This window comes from Acyrthosiphon pisum, chromosome A2 (assembly GCF_005508785.2).
Source record: "Acyrthosiphon pisum isolate AL4f chromosome A2, pea_aphid_22Mar2018_4r6ur, whole genome shotgun sequence".
Lineage (NCBI taxonomy): Eukaryota > Metazoa > Arthropoda > Insecta > Hemiptera > Aphididae > Acyrthosiphon > Acyrthosiphon pisum.
Window position 1 is genome coordinate 6,786,197 of NC_042495.1, and position 22,131 is coordinate 6,808,327.

At 29.1% G+C, this 22,131-nt stretch overlaps 1 protein-coding gene across 2 annotated transcripts; it reads left to right on the forward strand.

Moving 5' to 3' along the window:
* The first annotated feature begins 7,367 nt into the window (after positions 1–7,367).
* Positions 7,368–22,108, forward strand: LOC100165812 (dnaJ homolog subfamily B member 6-like). Of its 2 annotated transcripts, XM_008191966.3 has the most exons (7): positions 7,370–7,586; positions 19,798–19,902; positions 19,983–20,092; positions 20,417–20,521; positions 20,757–20,978; positions 21,054–21,267; positions 21,368–22,108. In XM_008191966.3, exons 2-7 carry the CDS (start codon positions 19,835–19,837, stop codon positions 21,468–21,470), a joined length of 822 nt encoding a protein of 273 aa, XP_008190188.1. In that variant the 5' UTR covers positions 7,370–7,586; positions 19,798–19,834; the 3' UTR covers positions 21,471–22,108.
* The last annotated feature ends 23 nt before the right edge of the window (positions 22,109–22,131 follow it).

Below are 22,131 nucleotides of genomic sequence, written 5' to 3' on the forward strand. Positions count from 1 at the left end.
AGCTTTACACTCTTTAGTCTTTTTAATCAGTGGTGGAGCATCCCCCCCCAACACCGTAGTTTTCTTTTGTTTTACATTGTGTTTAGCCAATTTTGTAGCCAATTTTGCAACTTTTTGTACTTTTGCCCCCCATGCCCCTCCCAAAATTAAGCCCTGGATCCTCCGCTGACTCCGAATAACCCTGTTTTTAAAAATTATTATAAATGTCTAAAAACTCAAATAAACAAATTGTTGTGAGTATCTTAAAGTTTATTTATAAATTGGATATCAATAAGACATATAATATCATAAATAAAGTTTTTATTTTCAACAGAAAAATAAAATCATTAATATTCTACTATTCTAGTAGGTATTCTACATTTCTACGAGGTGGCGAAACCTTTTTTGCATGTGTATCGTATATGATAATTCAATAATATTTTAAAATATAATGAATTTACTAATAATAAATCAAACACAACATTATTACATTTAGGTAGGTACAGACAACAAACAATGCCCTATAAACGCAATATTAAGTAAATTTATTATGGGCGGGACGGGAAGTAACGTTATGGCCAGGCACGGATCCAGAGCAAAGATCTGGGGGGAGGGGCCCAACAATTTTTTTACAACACAAATACAATTATAATAAATTATTATCCTTTATTCTTAATAAATAGTAGATATTACGTATAATAATATATTATATTATCAGAAATATAGTAATATAGTAAGTTTTAGGATCTGCCCCTAGCCCCCCCCCCCTGGATCCGTCCCTGGTTATGGCCACGTTAAATTTAATTAAATATAAACAATTTATGTAATACCAATTATAATATAATATAGCTAATAGTATAATGCAATATAACACATTAACACCTATCGCCTATCATATATTTTTTTATTATTAAGATATAATTATCATTACCTAAGTTAGGTAAAGTACCTAAGTGGTATGACTGTATGAGTGTACCTAGTGAGGATTGTTTTTTTTTCCATTTAGTTGACTTATTTTTAAGCCGGGATTCTTCTTAAGCCGTTACGGACTTTAAGTGACCATTTAAGTACAATGTACATTGTACATGCAACATTCCTATTACAGACTACAGTATTACCTACTCGTTTCAATTTTGCTCGACTCGACGTGTTATTAATTAATAATAATTTATGACATTAATAATTGCGCCTTCGTTAATGCAACGCTGTGGATACGTATTGCCATCGAAATTATAAAACATGTTCTAAAATACATCGTATTTTCAAGATAAATGGTTCTGAAATTCAGTGCATCGAATGCGTTGATGCATCGGAACATCGTAGTTTCAATCATAACTAAAACCCGATTGTCAGATGGATATGCGCTTAAAATCACTGATAAGGGTCGTTATCACTAACGAATAAATTAAGGTGTTCTGAAATAAAGCGATTTTTACCGATTTCATGTAACATACTGTATTTTCATCAAGAATTGCAGCGTTGCATTACCGAAGGCCCAATAATACATTTATGAATTATATTTATATTCATGAGGCGTAGGTATAAGTTGTGGCATATAATTCGATACGATATTGATTTAAATCAACATGGTAATAGAAATATATATTAATTTTCAATCATACGATTTTGAATCACCTCACATGTGACAGGAAATATGAATATTAAATTATATTATTATTCGACATAGTTGGGGGAAAAACTCTTTTCAGGCACAGTGCCTATTTGATTGGGATGCGTAGTTGCGTTAGGTTCAGTTGAGCTAATTAGTTAATTAATTTATAATCTAACGGTATTGCATCATCGCCGTAAACAACGTCGGCTTGTTCGGAACTCGTAAGTCTGAAGAAAAATACTTAGTAAAAAACTTAAATTGTATACGGCAGCGTCATCTAGTGACAAAAGTCTATCGTTAGTCGTGTGCATAGACTGCGCCGTGTGGTTCCTGCGTACGTGGAATTGAAACAAAGCATAAAGATGGCGCTGCCATTATGGCATTATCTTACGAATATTGTCGACTGAATGTCTAAACACAATACTGTAAAGTCAAAACAACTCACAGTCACCACCACAATTATAGTAATATATTATTACAATTTACAATATTATATTTCTATAATATATATTCTATAACAGCCAAAATTTAAAAACTAATTTAAGTTTTAATTATTAGGTAGGTACCTAATATTGAGCAATATTGAACAACACAAAATGTTTTCATATCGGAATGAGTGTTATAATAATTGACTATTTACATATTATTCAAACGACCCAATATGGTCATTATAAATATGTTTAACAATTATATATATTTTACATACTAGGTACCTATAAATTATATATATAAAATAATTGACTGTACAAATATAATAATAATCAATATTCATCAAACGTTTACTGTTTAGAACAGCGTTTCCGAAACTTTTCCTCCACCGGACGTGGACCAGAAGATTTGTGTTATAAAAAACGCTGTGTATAGAGACCCGACCATCCGGGTACATACTGCGCATGCGCCGGGACTTGTTATATTATATATTAACTTTTAAAAGTATTTTTGACTGAACATCCCCCGATTTGCTATGCAACACCTCCCCAAGTGGGTCACAGGGTTAAGAAAATTGCATTTTTTTTGTTGCACTGAGTCACCGAGCGGGGTCACTCGCTCGCTCGGACAATTAAAAACGAAAATATCCCCCGATTTGCTATGCAACACCTCCCCAAGTGGGTCAGGGGTTAAGAAATGTTGTATAGTATGTGCAGTGATAACACGTTTTGCGGCACCACAGATATGTATAATAACTAGATACCCGACTTCTTCTTATCAATGACGCTGGCAGCCATTTACAACTAGGGAAAAATAGTATTATCAGTATATATGTATATATAAGTAAATATGTATATGAATAAATGTAAACATTGCCAAAGTTGCAAATGGCGTCGGGCATCATAATTTAATAATGTTGTTGTATATGGAGTCGGGTATCTAGTTATTATACATATCTTAATTTTATCAAAAAAATATTGTTGATTAATGATTAATTAAGTAGTAGTAATAGTAGTAGTAGGTATATAAAGTAGTAGTATTATTAATATGATGATAACACAAATAAAAAATATATTTATTATTAACATGATTATTAATGTTTATATTTGTTGTAATATAATTTTGGACAAATTTTGTAACCTCTCAATTTTTCTGGTAGAAAAAATGCTCTGATCATAAACTTTGATGCCCGATGTATGTTATTGGAAGAAAATTAGACCTAGGTGGTACTTTTAGGAGATTGAAATTAAAAATGCTCAGTGCTTTTAAAATAATTGGAGAAAAAAAAAAGTAATGAAAATTAATTAAAATTGTTTGGTAACCAGCTTGGTTATACCGTCCTCATTAGGATTGTATTTGGTTAATTCATTTTTTTTTTCTATAAATGTTGATAAAAAATTATTTATCCCGTCAAAAAGCTTAAAAATGTACCTAATACGTAAGTTTTTATTATAGATAAAATATTAACGATACATAGGCATCATGGTTGTCTTTTATAAGCATTTAAAGTTCAAATTTCCTCAAAACCACAGTTAATTTGTACAAAACTTATAAAATATTAAATGGTATAGCTAAGGCTAGCTAGAAAATAATTTCATACAAGGTCTTTCATACAAGTTGTTCATACTTTTACCGAAAAATTATAGATAATTTTAAATTGGTATGCAAATACAATGTTTTTTCAAAAATGAATTTATTCTGGTAAGACATATATGAAATTTATGTCTTGCTTACTATAGTTGACAGTTAAAACTTGATAAATATTTTTTGAAAAAGTGATAATAAAATGGGGAATTGGGAGGGATTCAGTCCGCCCCCCCCCCCCATCACCTGCAGACGCCACTGAATGTGCCTATATGTATTTTAATATTTTTCATCTACTATTGTAACAATATATCAAGGGACTTGTATTAATTTTTCGCGCTTTTTGACCTAACAAATTAAATTTTATTGATATTTATAGAAAAAAAAACAAAAAAAAATTTAAATTTGAAATATGCCGACAACAGCTCAAAACTGAAAACAAGTCAAAATATTATTATAAAATTTTCAAAACTTTATGGTGTATATAGGAGATAAAAATATAAACATTTAGTTAAATTGTCATGTACTTATCTATTTTTTAACTACAAAAAAATAAGAAAATCTCTACATGAGAAATCAAGTAAATATGCAATATGTTGTAAAAATATGAATTTCAAACGCTCATAAAAATTTAATTGGATTTTCTTGTAGACATTTTTTTTTTTAATAAAGGTAGACAAACGTATGAGGAATCTTGTATTACATTTTCAAATCTTAAATTTACAGAAAAAATTTTTTAGGAATTTCTAACTCAAAATAATTTGCACATTTTCATAATTTTACGTATTTTGTCAAGATTTTGAACTTTAAATACTTATAAAAAAAATTGTGACTGGATTTTTAATATTTTTCAATGGTCATTGTAACATTATATTCAGAGGCAGACTGAGGCCCTGAAGGCCCACGTAGGTATACGTTTCAAAACTACCTACTAATTTTTATTAAATAAAATAACTTTTTAAGGAACTTATAACAAAATGAAAAAAAAAATCTGTACGTTTATACTCAACTAAATTTAACATAATAAAAAAAACAAATTACCTCAATATTAAACTTTATTATATAAATAAAATACAATAAGTGGCAAGTGATGTCGCTTTGCTGTACAGTAGGTGTAATTTATATATTTACCCATTTACGTGGGTACATTTTCAATCCTTAGCTATAAAAGTTGAACATTTTATACATTTTGAACTACAAAATAATTAATACATTTTGTCAAAATTCGAACTTTAAATGCTTATATAAAAAAAAAAGTGCCTATGTATTTTTAATATTTTTCAACTGCTATTGTAACAATATATCAGGCGATATTTGTATATTAGTATTGGAAATATAAACTGACATTTGATAATATTTAGAAGTAGGCAGGTAGGTATGTATAGTTATAGGTATACCTGGTGTATACACCAAGCATAAACAGAACCTAAATTATTCTTTAAAAGTTCAGAGTCTGTAAGTGCGTATGAATTGGATTATTCAACAATATAGCATCATTGGGTTAAGAAAAAAATAATTATATGATTTTAAAATAATTTAGGTAGATCAGTGATATAGATTAAAAACAAGAGAGGACCTAAATTGAATGTGAACCCCGAGGAATTCCGGACTTTAAACTCATCAGAAATAGATATGAATATATTTCAACAAAATGCAAAGGATTGGTGAGTTAAGATATCAACCACAGTTCATGATAGTAACATTCCACTAAAACCAAAAGCATTTAAGCTATGCAAAACAATAGTATATGATGTACATTAGTGATTACCAAATACTATTTTAAAATTCGTACGTACCTATATAAAAAATTATTGGCTGATATTTGTCTAATGGTGACAAAATCTGTGTTTGGTAAGATTAGTGATGATCAAAATTGGTCTTGGTCTTGCTGTCTCGCAAGACTCTTGCTGCAAGACCAAGACCAAGACCAAGATGGTACTGGTTTAGCAAGACCAAGACAAAGATTAGGCTTGGAAGAACAAGACCAAACCAATACCGAAGCTGTAAGACCAAGACCAAAACAAGACCATCACTGCAAGACACTTGCAGTCTTGCAATTTTTTTTCTCCGAAAACACATTAGTGTACCAATCTAGATTCTATTAACTAATAATTTATAACGAAAATAATAAGAATTTATTTGTATTGTAATGACATTTTATCAATACCTATTCCTTTATTGAAAAAAAGATTAAAAATATAATGAGAATTAATATTACAAAATAGGTACCTAACATAGTTATTTCATACTAATTAACAATTACTGAAAAATTATTTTATTTTCCCACAATCGATAAATTCACTGGTGAATAAGAGAAGAATAAAAGTTTAATTATAAGTAATAAATATTATCATTATAACAAATATAATTATTATGCAATTTAATATTTGGAACAAACCATACGGTTTTTTTAAATATTATTATTTGTTAAAGTGAACATTTAAAAAACAACAATTTAATTTTTATAAGCAATATATTGGTCAATAACTTTTAATTAGCAATTAGTAATGACCTATTGATATTTATTATAAATGCAATAGGAACTTAGAAAGTTAATTTTGCTGGTAAATTGATTCGTACAAGTAATATAATATAAGCATAATTAAAATGCAAAGTTCTAAACGAGTATAATAAAAATTAAATTGTTTGACTTGTTTTATGTTAATGTTTGATTTATGAATATACTATGTAATATATTGGACTAAGTTTCATCTTAGAGATCATAGCAAAAAACCTACACACAGCTATAACAGGTATTTATTTTTTATTTTTATATATTTTGTGAAAATAGCAAGAGTCTTGCAAGAGTCTTGCGCAAGACCAAGACCAAGACCAAGACTGAGTCTACAAGACTAAGACCAAGACCAAGATTTTGAAAGTCTTGGTCTTGTTTTGATCATCACTAGGTAAGACAAAGGATTTGTAAAAATTGAATAATAGGCTTCGATTGAAAACCATGCTGGAATGGGCTATTAGTTATTAGACGATCTTACAATAAATATAATAATACCTATTATAAGTTTAGAAGGGTATTATATCACCTAATTTAAAAATTGATGTAATAAAAGACAACTCGAGGAAGACTCCACTAGCAACCGACAATTGTATAAATAATGAAATGGTTTTCTTAAGGGCAACTTGAATGATTTAAAAAATGTTTGAGGGATATTGTCATGCCGCTATATTCCCGATTGGTCAATTAAGTATATTATCAAGAAAATCCTCAATATTTAATTTCATATTTTGAACTGAGGCATTTTTATTTAGATTGAAATCAAGAATGTTTAAAAGTGGCACTTGTTATGCTTTAATGTCCTGCTTTAAGTTGTCTAATTTTTTTTAAGGTGATGAATTATCATATATAATTTAATAATGTAGGTAGTGAGATATTATATTGAAAGGAATATTATAAATTATAAATTATAACAGATAATATAAATATAAATTTAACTCTTTAAAATTTGAATACATTTAAAATAAATATGTTGAATACTAGTGTATATTAAATTAATTTTTATAGTATAGTTTTGTGATTTTATAGGCCTTATACAACTTTTTAGGACATTTAACACCCAGTCATAGCTGCAGCTGTTGTAATATTATTCGACATATTATTTTTGAACGACGGATAAGAGCGAGGGAAAATGTTTAGAACTTCTTTGAAACAAAACCACATGGTTTAAACCGTACCTCACTTCACTCATACCATTGTTCAGTTTAACACAACGCTGGTGTGAGTACAGAGTTGTAATACCACAGCCTGTAGTACGTGAACATATGTTTTATTGTGCTCACTATCTGAGAGGTGTTCATTATCTCGGTACTCGGGGCAACAAGAAGTGAATCAAACAGTCGAAATTGACATTAATTACAAAATTGTTTTCTTAATAAATAGTTTTTGTTAAGTAATTGATTTTTCATCAAAGAATAAATACGATTTAATCGTTTGTATTCTATTCGGGAAATTTTAAGCTGCACATAGGTAAGTTTTGTTTAATCTGTTTGTTTTACTTAAGGCGTTTAGTTATTGCTTTGTAGATGTATATGATACAAACACACAAGACAATAATTACCATAAGGTATAAATTGTCAGTTTTCGCTCGTTTGTTCAATAAATTTGATGGTTGCTCGGTGCATTGTGGGTCTTCTTAGATTGTCCTAAGAACTTACTGTAATGGTTGCTATAGTGTTATTGACACTACATTGATGTCTTGCTGTTCACCCACAAGGGCATCTAAAATTGGATTTTAGTTAGGTACCTATATTAAATTAATTTATTTTAACATGATTTTATACAATTTATATATTTAAATTTGGTTGAGAGTTATAATTTAGTTTATTGTACAAAAATAAAATAATACATTATTAACATTTAGTAAATTTATATTTTATTTTTACCAATTGCTTCATTATACTTAGCAAATTTAAATATAATTAATTTTATAAAAAACTTATTCATTTTTGTATACAAATTAAAAAGTATAAGTTGTTACACGTTTAACTCGTTTCTAGGGTATCTAATATTGAAATTATAAATTTTAATGTAAAAATGTCGAGAAAAATGTATTTACACCAAGACCCAAATTAAAATTATTCATATACCATATACCTATATTGATATTTCAAATACATTTTTAAATTTTTAAAATGAATTAGGTATCAAAATTAAATATTACAAAGTATGGACTATAGACGTATACAGTGGTGAAACTAACATAAAATTGACCCACCACCTACCCACTAAAAATTTATAATAAATAAATACTTATTGTCAATGGTGCCGGACTCCACGTTCACATCAGCCATAGCCCGCTAGGCCACATTTAATTTACATCATAACTTTATCATGAGCATGAGTATATTTAAGCCATGATTGTGAGTACTTAAATGTTTATTAGGCTACCTCTATAATAAATCATATACATATATATCAATATATTAAAGCCGCAAAGTTTTGAAATTGTCTAACCGCATTTTAAAAACTTCATCGCCACTGCAGTATTCGTATTATTACTATTTACTATTATTATTTAGTAAATATATTGAGCACCCACCCACTCCTAAATGTTTAAAAATTGAGAAGCAATAGCTTCTTTAAGACCACTTTTGTTTTACCACTGGGGGTACAATATAACAATGGTTGTTTGGTGTAACGCAGTGCGTGCACTCAACTGCGGGAACGCACTGAGAGTATGTAACGGCCGGCGTTGCTAGTTCCCGGATGGGTGACCACCCGGGATTTTTAGTAGCAAATCCTTGCCACACATAAAAACGTGTTTTCAACCATTCCCCCCCCCTACAAACAAAATAGCTAATGGCCTAATTTTCCGGGCTCAAGCTTAATTAAAAAAAAAATATATATATAACAATGTTTGAGTTTACCTATGGTAAAAATTTAAAAATATGAATTTTTAATATAATACCTATCTACTTATAAATAATTTTCAATGTTGAAATAAATGTTTATATTTCGACATTTAAATTTATACATTTGAAGGGTCATTATTTATTTTTTGGTGGTAATGGTATATTAATATATATACTGAAGTTTAACTTATTTTGTTTAGCTAAGTTGTGTTTAAAATTAATTTGTCAATAAATTTATAAATGTATTCCCAAACACATAAGTAATTATGGATAGTTAAAAAAAAATGCATTGCTAAAATATTGTACTTATATTATTCATAATTTTTTTAATTTAAATATCAAATATTAAAGAATAATGACTAATAAATGACTCCAGTTGTTACAAATTAACTTGTATTGTTTAATGTTATCAAATTAAAATAGTTCACTGTTATTATTTTAGTTTTTATAAATATATAAATGGCCAAGTTAACAAAACATAGATATATATTTAACTCTTCTATATGCAACCTATGTGTTGTATAGACGTGAAGTTCTACTGGCACATGTCCCTATTTATAGAAATTTTATTAGGTTCTGAATTAAATTATTAATATTTATAGATAGGACACAAAAAAGATAATTAGTATATTACACTTATACAGAAAAAAAAAATTGTTCTCGTTAAGATTTTTTTTTTTCTTTTCTCACTTAATTCTGTACTAATTTTATCAACATAATATTTATATACATTTTAAAGTAAACTAATTATTCAATATAATTTAAGAAAAACATTTGTCCATATTTTTCGTTCGGTTATATTTAATATAGTTTTATGTAAAATTAATAGTAATATTGATTTTTTTTTTTTATAATTTTATAAAATAATACTAACAAATATATTAAATGGTATATTCTTATATTTATCTTTTTAGTTTTTATAATTAATCAGGTAAAATTAAATGTACCTATCTCGAAAATGTATGTATCAAACATTTTTCGGTTAATGAACTTTGAAATAGGGTAAAATAAAAAAATAAATGTGTTTTTTACAGTCATTATTAACTTAGGTATGTTCAATTTTAAAATTTCTTTCAAAAATCTTAGATTGATCTATTATAGTAAAACAATTTACAATGCCTATAATATTTTTATTTTGCACTCATTTTTTTAGACTTCTTAATAGAAATATGTGCATTCAATTGAGAAAATAATGTTGCCAATTGATATTCATAATCAGTATTTTCTATAGTTTATTTATTCTATATTGAAGTAGTTAGTATTATTATTTGTTGGTTGTTTTATAAAAATAAAAATACATGATAATACCTATATGTTTAGAATTTTATTATTCTTTTATTTAAACAAAATATAAGTTAATTTATCTTTAAGTGATTTTAAAAATAAATATTAAAACATAAAAATATAATTAAAATATATAAAATACTTGTAAAAATCACTTCTTATATGTAGATTTTCTTGTCTCTATTTTTATTTAACAGTATAGCTCAGCAAATCATGTCTTCTACCTACAAGGAAATAATAAATAAATTATCATGTAGTTTTTTTTTTTTTTAACAATTGAAAACATTATTTAAATACCTTACACATGTTGCCCATAAGTAGCAAGTTGAAGGCTATATTTCCATTTTTGTATGCTCAGGAAAGATATTTTTAAGTAAATATATTATTAATCAACTGTCAAAAATTGCTTTATACATTGTAATGTACATACATTTTGGACTTTGGTAGGTCACAATGTAATTCAACTTAATAGGTAATAGTAAAAAAATTCTAATTTACTTATTGACCTTAGTTTAATGAAATATTAATCATCCTTTCACTATTATTCTATTTGCATTTCAATCCATGAGAAGCAATATTATGTCATATTGTGAGGAACTCACCATTATAGTATTAGCTATATTGTTCAAGTATTTTAATGATAAAATATTATTATTTTGAATACCATATACATTGAATATGATATCATACAAAAAAAAATAAAAGAACGTATTAGTTTAAAAAAAAGCTTCTAATTACGTCCTTGATACAATCATAATTTGTATTGAAATATTGTACCTATATTCTTTGTGTGTTTTACCAATAGTAATATTATTTATATAGTATCATATATTTATTAGTCATCATATTATTTTCTGTAGGTTTAATGTTATTAAGTACCTGGACCAGACAGAAAATCAGACTATATTTTTTAAATCTCCATGTCTTAGATTTTAATATTTTATGGTAGGTACAGACACTATATTATAGGTAATAGATAAAATAATGCTTAACAACTTGAAAAATAAACGTGAAAAGTGTCATTTAAAAACAAAAAGGAGACTTCCTTGAATTTTTTTTCAGTGAAGTATTAATATTCTGTTTCACAATTTCGTCATATCGTTAAAAAAATCGTATTAATTATTTTTCAGCTGGTTGTATTAAAACTACAATTACCACCGGCGACATTCATATTTTATAAACTTCTATTAGGTTTTAACGTTGGTAATAGTTATCGCTCTTGTTTTGCACTCTAGGTGGAATAAACGTGCTGCTTTACAATAATATTTTATTTCTTTTACCTATATAATATAATTATTATTACTATTTTTATTTTATTACTACGTATATTGTGTACATGGAATAATGGCAATAAAGCAATATAATAATATACATATTATAATATTGATTATCGGTTATGCGAAAAGTCATAAAAATGATGGTATTTTCATGAGAATTTCAGAATAGATAGTGCACGAAAAATAACAATATAGGTACTTATATACAATTACACATACCTAACTACGTACTTCTTATAATATATTATTGGTTTGCTGATGGATATTTTGGCAAATATAACTAGAGAGTAGACTAGACCGTTTAACCGAAAATCTATTTTAAATGCCGAAGTTGTGTGCGACGTTCTAGTAATGGTGTACTATATTTATATATATAAAGATTTACGTTGAATCTTTACCCAGCATACAGTTTTCTTTAATTTCAATGATTTCCTTAGTTTTCGTCATATTTTTACCACCCCTTATGTTATGTACATGCTATATTATGCATAGAACGCCTACACATAATTATTTATTTACAGTGTACTGTGTAAGTAAAAATGGTCGAAATATTTAAAAAAAAATTGCTTATAATTTAAATTTATACAAAGAAAAGTATGCATTTAGTAACCTATAATATGTATGGTCATGCTAAACTTCTTTTTTCCCCTTATTTAACTATATATATACATATTTTATCATGTACATTATTAAGCAATAGGGGAAACGTTTTACTTTTTTGTAGCACCTACTATCTATGTAGACGTGACGTAGTGTAATATAGTTTCTGTCTGTTCCAACCTGTCTGCTACCAGATGTCTACCTACTAAAAAGCAGAAAATATATCATGATTCTTATTAGTTATAAGTTTAATGTTGTCACCAATCTTAATTCAATGCAACAGGGGTAGGAGTATACATAGATATATACTATCACTAGATAGCCGTCTTTATACTATAGTTGTGACCAATGTTGAAGTCTTTTGAAGAATTTTACATTTATTCATATTCATATACAATTATATATACATGTATATTGTCATAATATTATTTTGTAAACATTGTCTGCTTTGTAAATGGCGGCTGACTTGGATGATAAGAAAGAGGTGGCTATCTAGTTGTATATATCTATGGAAATATAACAATAATATTATTGTCGTGTGTCGAGACAGTAATGTTTGCTCGAAGTCGGGGACAAGAAACCAAACATAATAACAAGAATATAAAACGCGTTTGTGATATTCAATAATTATGGCGTTGAGGCTCGTTTAAGGTGTCGTGTGCCAAAGACCAACGGTGTTCGGCGTTTGCGTGTGTGCACGGTCGAGTGGATTTTTATAATATTGTACACCCGTGTAGGTGGTTGTCCTTATAGTCGGCGGCGGGTGTTTCTTGCAGTCTCGCGGTTTATTGTTCGTCACGGGGCCGTATCGCCGGCCGAGCACGCTCAAAGCGATTCAGCTCGAGTTAACCAATAGCTTCTGTACCTATCGAAAAAAAATTAAGTTACAACAGTAGCTCCCTGTGAAAAATGTACAAGTCGAGTTTTTTGGTCATCAAGATATCTATAACTAAAAAAATTGCAACTCAAAGAGGAGTCGTGTACAGATGATTTCTCTATAACAATATAATATTATGTAGATCGTGTAAATGGGCTCTGGATTCTCTTGGTTCTATAATGCTGTAATCAATTTATATCATCCAAAATATTTTATTATTTTCAATACTTAGTGGTTTTTTTTTTTTTTTAATTTCATTAGTTTTTCAAAAGTTTTTGTAGGTATTATAATTGAAAACTTTTTTTACATATTTTCTTATTTTTGGAAAAATAAAAACACCGGACAACTAAAAAAAAACGCGCAAAAAAATGGATTGCCCTTCTTAACGAAACTGCCAATTCTTCTGCGATTTCACGACGGACGACCCGAGAATTCCGTTTGTCGATTATTATTTCTTTTCACACGCGCCTCAGGGGTACGTGAAAACTATGTGTCTATGTATGTATAATATTGAGACCGTATACGGCCGGCGATTGATGTGGTGAAAGCGAACGTCCGTTTTGTATACAGACACATAAACGTGCAAAATTTAATACATGTATAGGTAGCTACAAGTTATTGTGTATTTGTGTGTGATGTGCGTGCGACAGACATGATTACGATTTTCGTTGACTGTGGAAATCCCGGCCACGGGTAGATAATAATAATAAACTATAATAACGACGTTTACCGGTTTCTCGCATAATATTCATTGAGAATCTCGTTTTTCGAATTTCTTTTCAACCCGAATACGTCTAACTACCGTATGTCCATCGTCGTCAATCTCTCTTCCACTGAAACCGAACATAAGCCCGGAATATGTCCTATCCATGTACCTACCTACTATACATAATATGATGGATCGATGATACTCGTTCAGGGCACCGATGAATAATTTTTTCAGCATAAGTGCTCAAAAAATATTAATTTAATAAAACGATATAAGAAGTATTTTAAAGTAATTACCTTCATATGTTAAATAGTTAGTTTTCAATGGGCATTTAAAAAATGACAACCAATATTTTGAAATAATATTACGGCCACACTCAAATCGCCACCCAAAATCATTCACATAAATTCCTAAAAAAATACCTACCCATAAAAATTTATTAATTGTCGAACGCAGAATGGGAATAACTTTGGTAATATATACGAGGAATATTGATTCTAGTCTATATATAGGTAATCTAATGGTAAATACACAGCTTTACACGCGAATATGCGATAAACGTCAGATCGATATACCTACCTATTGTATTTTATTTTCTGACCTTGTATTTTGACTATATATTCTTAATATTTTATATCGAACGATATGTCTTCATTGTAGGTGCTATGGGACTTTTTGTCCGACAGTAAAAGAAATGCGTCTGGACTCTTTGTCCAACCGATCACTAGTGATGTGCAGTGCCCCTTAAGTCCGCGGGGAACTGGCTACCTCACCCTATTGATCCCAGGGCTCCCGGGGTCAACGCACCGCCGCGTCGCCGTCGTATAATATAGATTTCCGTTTTTTTTCTCTCGTCACGCGACAGTGTCTTACGAAATATCGATATAAACGATTGCACCGCAAACGTATAATACTATTATATATATTATCATCATCATCGTCGGTTGAATCATAATATAATGTATACATTACAATAATCATAATACGAATCTGTAATGTTTGCGCGGCGCTCAACGGGTGACGGTCGGGTTACCCGCGGCTACGGCGGACAGGTGGGTTAATGTGCCGTGTGCGGTATAATGCTAGGCAAGGTATTATGATTCATCGCTTGTGATGAGCGAGCGAGCGCGTGGTGTGTGCGTTACACGGGAAAGCGATCGCCGCAAGGTCATTGTCCAACACCGCCGTCGACACCTACCTACTGATCGGTATATACGTATGTTTTTTCCCGTGCGTGTGCGTTTGGCGACTGGAAAAACTCGCGTGTCCGATTCCTACACGACGAGCGTGGAATATAATAATGTGGCGTGTGCTTGAGCGACGCACACGTAAAACAAAATATAGTGTATACAATGACGTGAAGTAGTATTGTATTACTGTCGCGATGCGGTCGGTACGTATAATTCCGTTGTATGTTTGGCGGCGGGCGACGACACGCGACACGACAATATTATTGTTGTTGTTGTCGTCATGTCGTCGTCGCTAATATTCGATGCCGGGTCACGATTTACTCGGGTCTCCGTGCTGCAGAGACGTGTTCCGCAGGAGTGGTCGCGATAATTTTTTTCTGCCGCCTCCCATTCTCGTTAACTTTTTACGGTAAAAACTAATAAATTTGTGTGAAGTGCATTTCACCCAACAAAATGAAGAAGAATAAACAATTGTTCACTACATTTCCATATGTAACAACAATCTGATGTAATACAATACGACTCAGAGAGACGAAATAATTAAACAAAAATATATTAATGTTGTAAAAATGAATGTCTTATAATTACTAATTGAAGTTCGGATCATGAACGAGGGCTAAACAGTGATACATAATTATATAAACGAATATACACATATCCGACAAAAAAAATTTCCGCCCAGGGCAATCGCCCCCCTATATACGTCTACGGCTTCGTCGTGTTACCGAAGCAAATCAGCCGGCATCTGGTGCGCGCGCGCCTCTCTGCCTACACTGTCAAGAATCGCACAATGAGAACGAAGGTGACAAATGTTACTTGACCTAAAAACCATTAGTTAGATTTTTCGAAAACGTTCGGTGTGCCGTGCATATATTTTAATATATGTACATATTATAATGTAATATATAATGCATATATAGGAAATGCAGTGATAATAGTCCAACGTGCAGACTTAATATTAAAATAAAGTACTTTTTAACAATCGACCGTAGTACAATCGTTTTTTATCCGATGACTTCCCGTATTTTATGCTGAAAACGGTATTATAATATATTTTGTTGACGGGTGCGTGGATCCGACGCGTGTAGGCTTTTAGTATTTGTTTTATTGTGGCGGCATTCGATTATTGAACTTTCCAAATCGCCCGAAACTATTATTCGAATATTTCTCGTTTGCATTGAAATCTGATTATAAAATGTCTGCATTTAATCTATCTAGGTAGGTACCTATGTATTTTTCATTCGTGTTCTATCGAGATTCAAGAGGACCGTAGTATTATAGTATTACACACATAATATTTGTACCTACGATAAATGGTATTTATGTCGCTATTCGTCTGATTTTACCATTTATGTAAAATAATATTATGTACTATGCTGTGAGTTAATCAATATAATGACAAAATGTATTGGGAGGATTGATGTTTTATGTAGTACGTACACGGCACCTGCAGCGATATTCCAGTGAAAAAAACTATTATTTTGTTTTAATGGATTGTTAACCCTTTATAGGTAGTTAGATTAATTTTCGTTAAATTACAAAATACTGTTCAGAAGGTATTTTTATTAGCTGTAAATATTCACAATTCACGCTATAGGTGAATATCGTTAATGGTTAATTTGTTCCATAGTCTACCAGGAATAAAGGTTTTTTCAAATCTAAACGTATCTATAATAATTATTAAGACAATTATATAGTTTTTACATTTTTAATTGAAAATAAATATTTGAAACATAAAGAAGAAAATGATAATATTTTACACTATTATAATAATATGTGATATTGTGCTACCTAGTAGTAAATTGTTATTAGCCAAAAAGTTGTTATTTATTTAAAGCATTACAAAGTTTTGATTGAGTGTAAATTTATTCTTATAGCATACTACTTATACAACAATATACAATAAACTATTATGGCATGTTACTTGTGCATTTTAAAACTACAATTGAAATTAAATAAGATGGTGTCTTAATCACGTTTTAATTATTCACGTTATCGCATTATTTGTGTTCATAGAAAAGAACATATTTTATAATTATCCATGTTAAATTTATCAATTAAAGGGTGCTTCATAAAAAAATTATCCGCCCTACACACGTAGAATGTACTGTAGTAAAAAGCTCTCCGTATTTCACTCATTGTGATGTCATAATTGAAATTATTAAGGTATAAATTACCTGTTATAATTATAGACAATAATATTTTCTGTTTTTACTTTTTCCAAAAAGTAAAAAATTTTTAATTTTTAAGAAACTTACGAATATTTAATTATTTTAATTTTTTCAGTTTTTTATATTAATAACTTTTTTATCATATTGTAATAATATGTTATAAACTTGTAACTTATAACTTATAATAACTAAATTTCAACAATTTAATCAGTACCCTACAATGAGTGAAATACAGAGAAGTGCCTACTAGGGTAGTAGCATTTTGCCAAATTATTTACCGCTCACAGCCACGATATCGCGTAATGCACAAGTAGCATCTTGATATCTTAAGAAGAAAACAAATTATATTGAAGACCCTTTTCAGAGGATTGAAAGCGGTGATTATGCGTCTAGTATAGAAATTGATTGATCCAGTGAAGCGATAAGAATTCTGAAAACAGATTGGTCATGATAAGTTACTTGAAGGCGATTTCCCCACATTTTTTTATATTATATTTGAGATGATATTTCAAATTTTGGAAAAAAATAAAAAATGTTGGAAAGTTGTTTTCTAGTAGATTTATTTATAACGAACAATTATTTACCTAAATCTGTTTTCAGAATTCTTATCGCTTTACTAGATCAAACGGTACGTTGGAAATATAACATAATATCTAAATATCCCTAATGTTGCACAGTAAGTTAATCACCTCTTTCAATCTCCTTAAACCAAACCGGTACACATTTATACGTAATATATGTATAACAATTAAAACAAATAATTATGTACCGACAGTAATGTCTAAAATAAAAAGTATCAGAAAAAAGTAGAAAAATATGAACCACTTTGTTAGGTATAAAGCTTCCAAATATTACGTGATCTTCATCCGAGCTTGCACGAACTTGTTTGTGTTGTAATAGTTCACCAATTTCCCAAATCCGATTATTAGTCAGCAGATGGTTCATATAATATGTTTTACCGTATACCGTACTTATACGTGTGATTTGTGTCACGTCATGATCCCATGATTCACCTAGATTCAGAATGTTAGACATTCGGACCCCTACGTAACTTTTACAGAATTTCATTAACTTTTTTAAATTGTTATCATCTACTCTTAGCTTAAACTGATTTACAGTAATTTTTATGAACATCTGTTCAATAACTATTGCAGAAGCAGAACGCCTCAACGTCAGCGTTAGCGTAGGTGTAATATAATATATTTTCTAGCAATGTAGCATATTTCGATGTGTTTAGTTAGTTTTATATCCTTATATTATTATGTCTTAGAAATCGATACCGATACCGATGTGTATAGTGAATTACTGAGGAACACGAAAGAGTTTTGACTTTCGATCCATTAGTTTAATTTTCTCAAAAGAAGAGAAAGATTATTATATTAATAATGCACACAAACATTACATTGTATTACGTCATATTCAAACTTTGGTAATGTTATATAATGTTAGCTGATTACCGTATTCTTATGATCGGTACTATATAAAATATTGTGTTCAAAAATTATTTCTCTTACACACTTCAATAATATTTTAATATTTTGATTTCTTATACTTGCGTTTTTACTTTTTAAACATTTACCTAACTGTACTGACCTATATTATGTATATAAGTATATATTTTATATTCCTATTTACTGTTATGATACATTTTTTATTTCTTGTAAGCTATAAGTGTAATTCTTTTTGAGATTTGAGTTATTCAAGTTTAAGAAATAAGTTGTCCAGTTTTTACCTAATTTATATGATTTTATACTCCCAAATCCACTGTTATTTAATGTTAAACCTTCTCAAATTCAACTCACAAATATAGTTAATATTATTATACATTTAAATGTAGGTATTATAAATACACTATTAAATTATTTTACAAACAAAACATTTTTTATTAGTTTATACAATATACATGTATAAAAGAGGTCGCGTACTTTATATACTTATATCTACAGCATATAATTATGTTTAGATCTGCAAGTGGGAGTAATAAAAAAAATATATGTTTAAATATACTAAATTCGTCAACTTTAAACTGGGTGGTCTTAATTTTTTTAAAATCTATATTAAATATTTATTAAGATTACTCTGTGAACTAACTAGATATTCTATTCGTTTTGAATTTATATCGGTCTCATATAATATTGTCGTCTGGTCTGTTGGCAAATCTTTTCATCCAAATGGTTCTCGTCAATCATAATTCACTCGCGCAGTTGTACATCTCTGTATACTATTAATACCACGCAATAATCAGGAAAAGGAAAAGAAGACCTCTATAAATAATTGAATGTGGCTTTGAAAATTTTCACTTCTAAGATTTTCAAGGTCAATTTTGTTGTGCTATCATGCTTACTAATAATTTTATTGTAATTATTTTGTTAGTTCAAATATACAAACATAATATAATTTTTTATTGTAAGTACCTAAAAAAAAAAAAACGCGCGTAGTTCAGTAGTTTTTACAAACCGTTATCATGGGAGTTCATGGAGATACAATATAATAACAAGTATGATTACTTTTATTGTGTATCGAAACCGTATCGCCATAAAATCACTTCACAACAATAAAATGGTAAATTGTGTGTGTGTGTGTGTGTGTGTGTGTGTGTGTGTGTGACACTACTAAGCGCTAATCTATACTGCCACATCAGTAATGATTCACTCACTACTGTACTTATTAATGATTTGAATATTTTTGACATAATTAACTGAAACTTTTTTTTTCTAGGAAATACACATAAGTTCCAGAAAATATATTATACAGTATGTCTGGAGATTATTATTCCATACTGGAAGTCACTCCGAACGCTTCGATTAACGATATAAAAAAATCGTACGCACTCTATACTTCTCTATATAAACTGTAAGCATATATAGTGTGTAAATTACATTTTTCTTGTTTTTGTTTTTCAGTTACAGAAAATTAGCATTGAAATGGCATCCTGATAAAAATCCAGAAAATCAGGAACAAGCAAACCGAATGTTTAAAGAAATATCAGAAGCCTATGAAGTCTTATCTGACGGTATATAATAAGAAATATATTGTTATGATATATTTAATATGTATTTACTATTTACTCTGTAATATAATATATATATATATATATGATGAGGTCATTAGCTTTTAAAGAAACATTAAAAAAAACTACATATCTTTAACTTAACTTAAGTAATTTATTTCAACCACTAATAATTAAAAGCTAATTGTTTCACAAAGAACCATAATGATGAATAGACTTAAAAATTGTAAATCACAAATTATTTTAGAAAATAATGAGTATATAATATTCGTTAAAGTAAATAGGTTATGCCTTTAAATATAAATATATTGTGTATATGTCTAACAGAGGCAAAGCGAAAGTTGTACGATGAACAGCGTAAAAGAAAAGTGTCCGCATCGTCCAGACCATTCTTCTACAACTTCTTTGAAAGCCCGTTCCATCGTTATTTCGGTAGAATCCCTAAATTATAGTTTACGTTGTGTTGATCTAATATGCCATTCATATGTAACCCGTACCAGTTTTAAACCTTACTAAACCTCAAAATACTATTGGAGCTGGAGCATGTAATCTATAAGAAGTGGCGCTTTTTTAATGCGAATAATCATTTTTTACATAATATTTTGTCATTACTACTAACATTTTCATGATTGTAATGGTTATTATATTTCATTGATTTTTTTGTTAGATAAAAAACGTAAGACTTACAACCAGTATGGCAAAGATGGTTTGATAAACGGTGGTGCTGGAAATGGTGGACGTCGCAGAAGTAATCAACGACATCCAGGTCACTACGATCCATTTGGCCAAGATTTTGGCCCTGGTTTCTTTAGCTTTTCATTCAGAGATCCCGAAGATGTGTTCAAAGAATTTTTCAACACATCAGATGTTACAGATCTTCTATTCCCTGGTAAATTCATAATGTTTGATATTGATTTATTATTCCTAAAAATGTGATGAATATTGTTGATGATTGTTTTTCTAGGTCAAAGATTCAACAATGGACATCAGGAAATATCTTCAATGATGAATCCATTTGGATTTGGCGGTTTTGGAGGTGGTTTTGGTTCTGGGTTTGATAATATGTTCACAATGGCAAATAATGGATATTCTAGTCATAGCGTTAATGGCGGTGGTAATATGAAAAGAACAACAATATCTACCCGGTTTTCAAATGGGAAAAAAATTACCACAAAAAGGTTTGTACTTACAAGGATTAATTATTTATACAAGCTTTAATGTCAGCTAACTTTATCTAAACATTTTAGAATTGATTCATTAAAAATAATTTGTTTGTAGGATTTCTGATAATAACACAGAAACAGTGGAAACGTACGAAAACGATATGCTCAAATCGAAGACTATCAACGGTGTGGCGCAAGCGATCGCGTACGGCCATTAGCTTGATCTCCTCTCCTCCCACCTCATTCTCTACTATAAAACCATTAATAAGCGAATACATAAAATGATGTGTTTATATATAAATATAACGGGAAAATAAAAATAAAATAAATTTTTTTTATAATAAAATGTGTTAGAAATTAGAACTTAATTTTATATTCTGAACTCCTGAAGTAATACTAGTTGATATTTTAATTTGATTATTTTGTTTTTTGAATAGTCCAAAATGTTGTATTAGGAAAATACAAATTAATTTGTTAAAAGCACGTAATATTTACAGACTCCACTGATTAATAAGACTTACACTATTTTTATGCGCTTTGGTAATTTTATCATTATTATTATTATTATTATTATTATTATTATTTAATTTAATTGTTGGTCGGTGTTGAATATTTAAAACTAAATCAACCACCCGATGACTATTATTATATGAAATAATTATGGAATGTAATTTTTAAAGATAAAAATAATTTTCTTATTATTCTAGAGTAATATTAGAGTGTTTCACCATCCTATATTGTGTTGTCTGAATGAATTAAATAGGAGAACACACCTTGTTTTATGGTGTATCACCAATATTGTACTTATATTATTAATATTAATATAATTAAATAAATAAATAATTTAAAGTGTTTATTTAATATATTATTATTTATTTT

Bases quoted from the DNA above. Each gene is read 5' to 3' on its own strand.
- LOC100165812 (XM_008191966.3), top strand. From the start codon at position 19,835: ATGTCTGGAGATTATTATTCCATACTGGAAGTCACTCCGAACGCTTCG. The intron at 20,522-20,756 runs GTAGAATCCCTA...TTTTTTTGTTAG, and splicing joins CCCGTTCCATCGTTATTTCG to ATAAAAAACGTAAGACTTAC. The intron at 21,268-21,367 runs GTTTGTACTTAC...ATTTGTTTGTAG, and splicing joins AAAAAAATTACCACAAAAAG to GATTTCTGATAATAACACAG.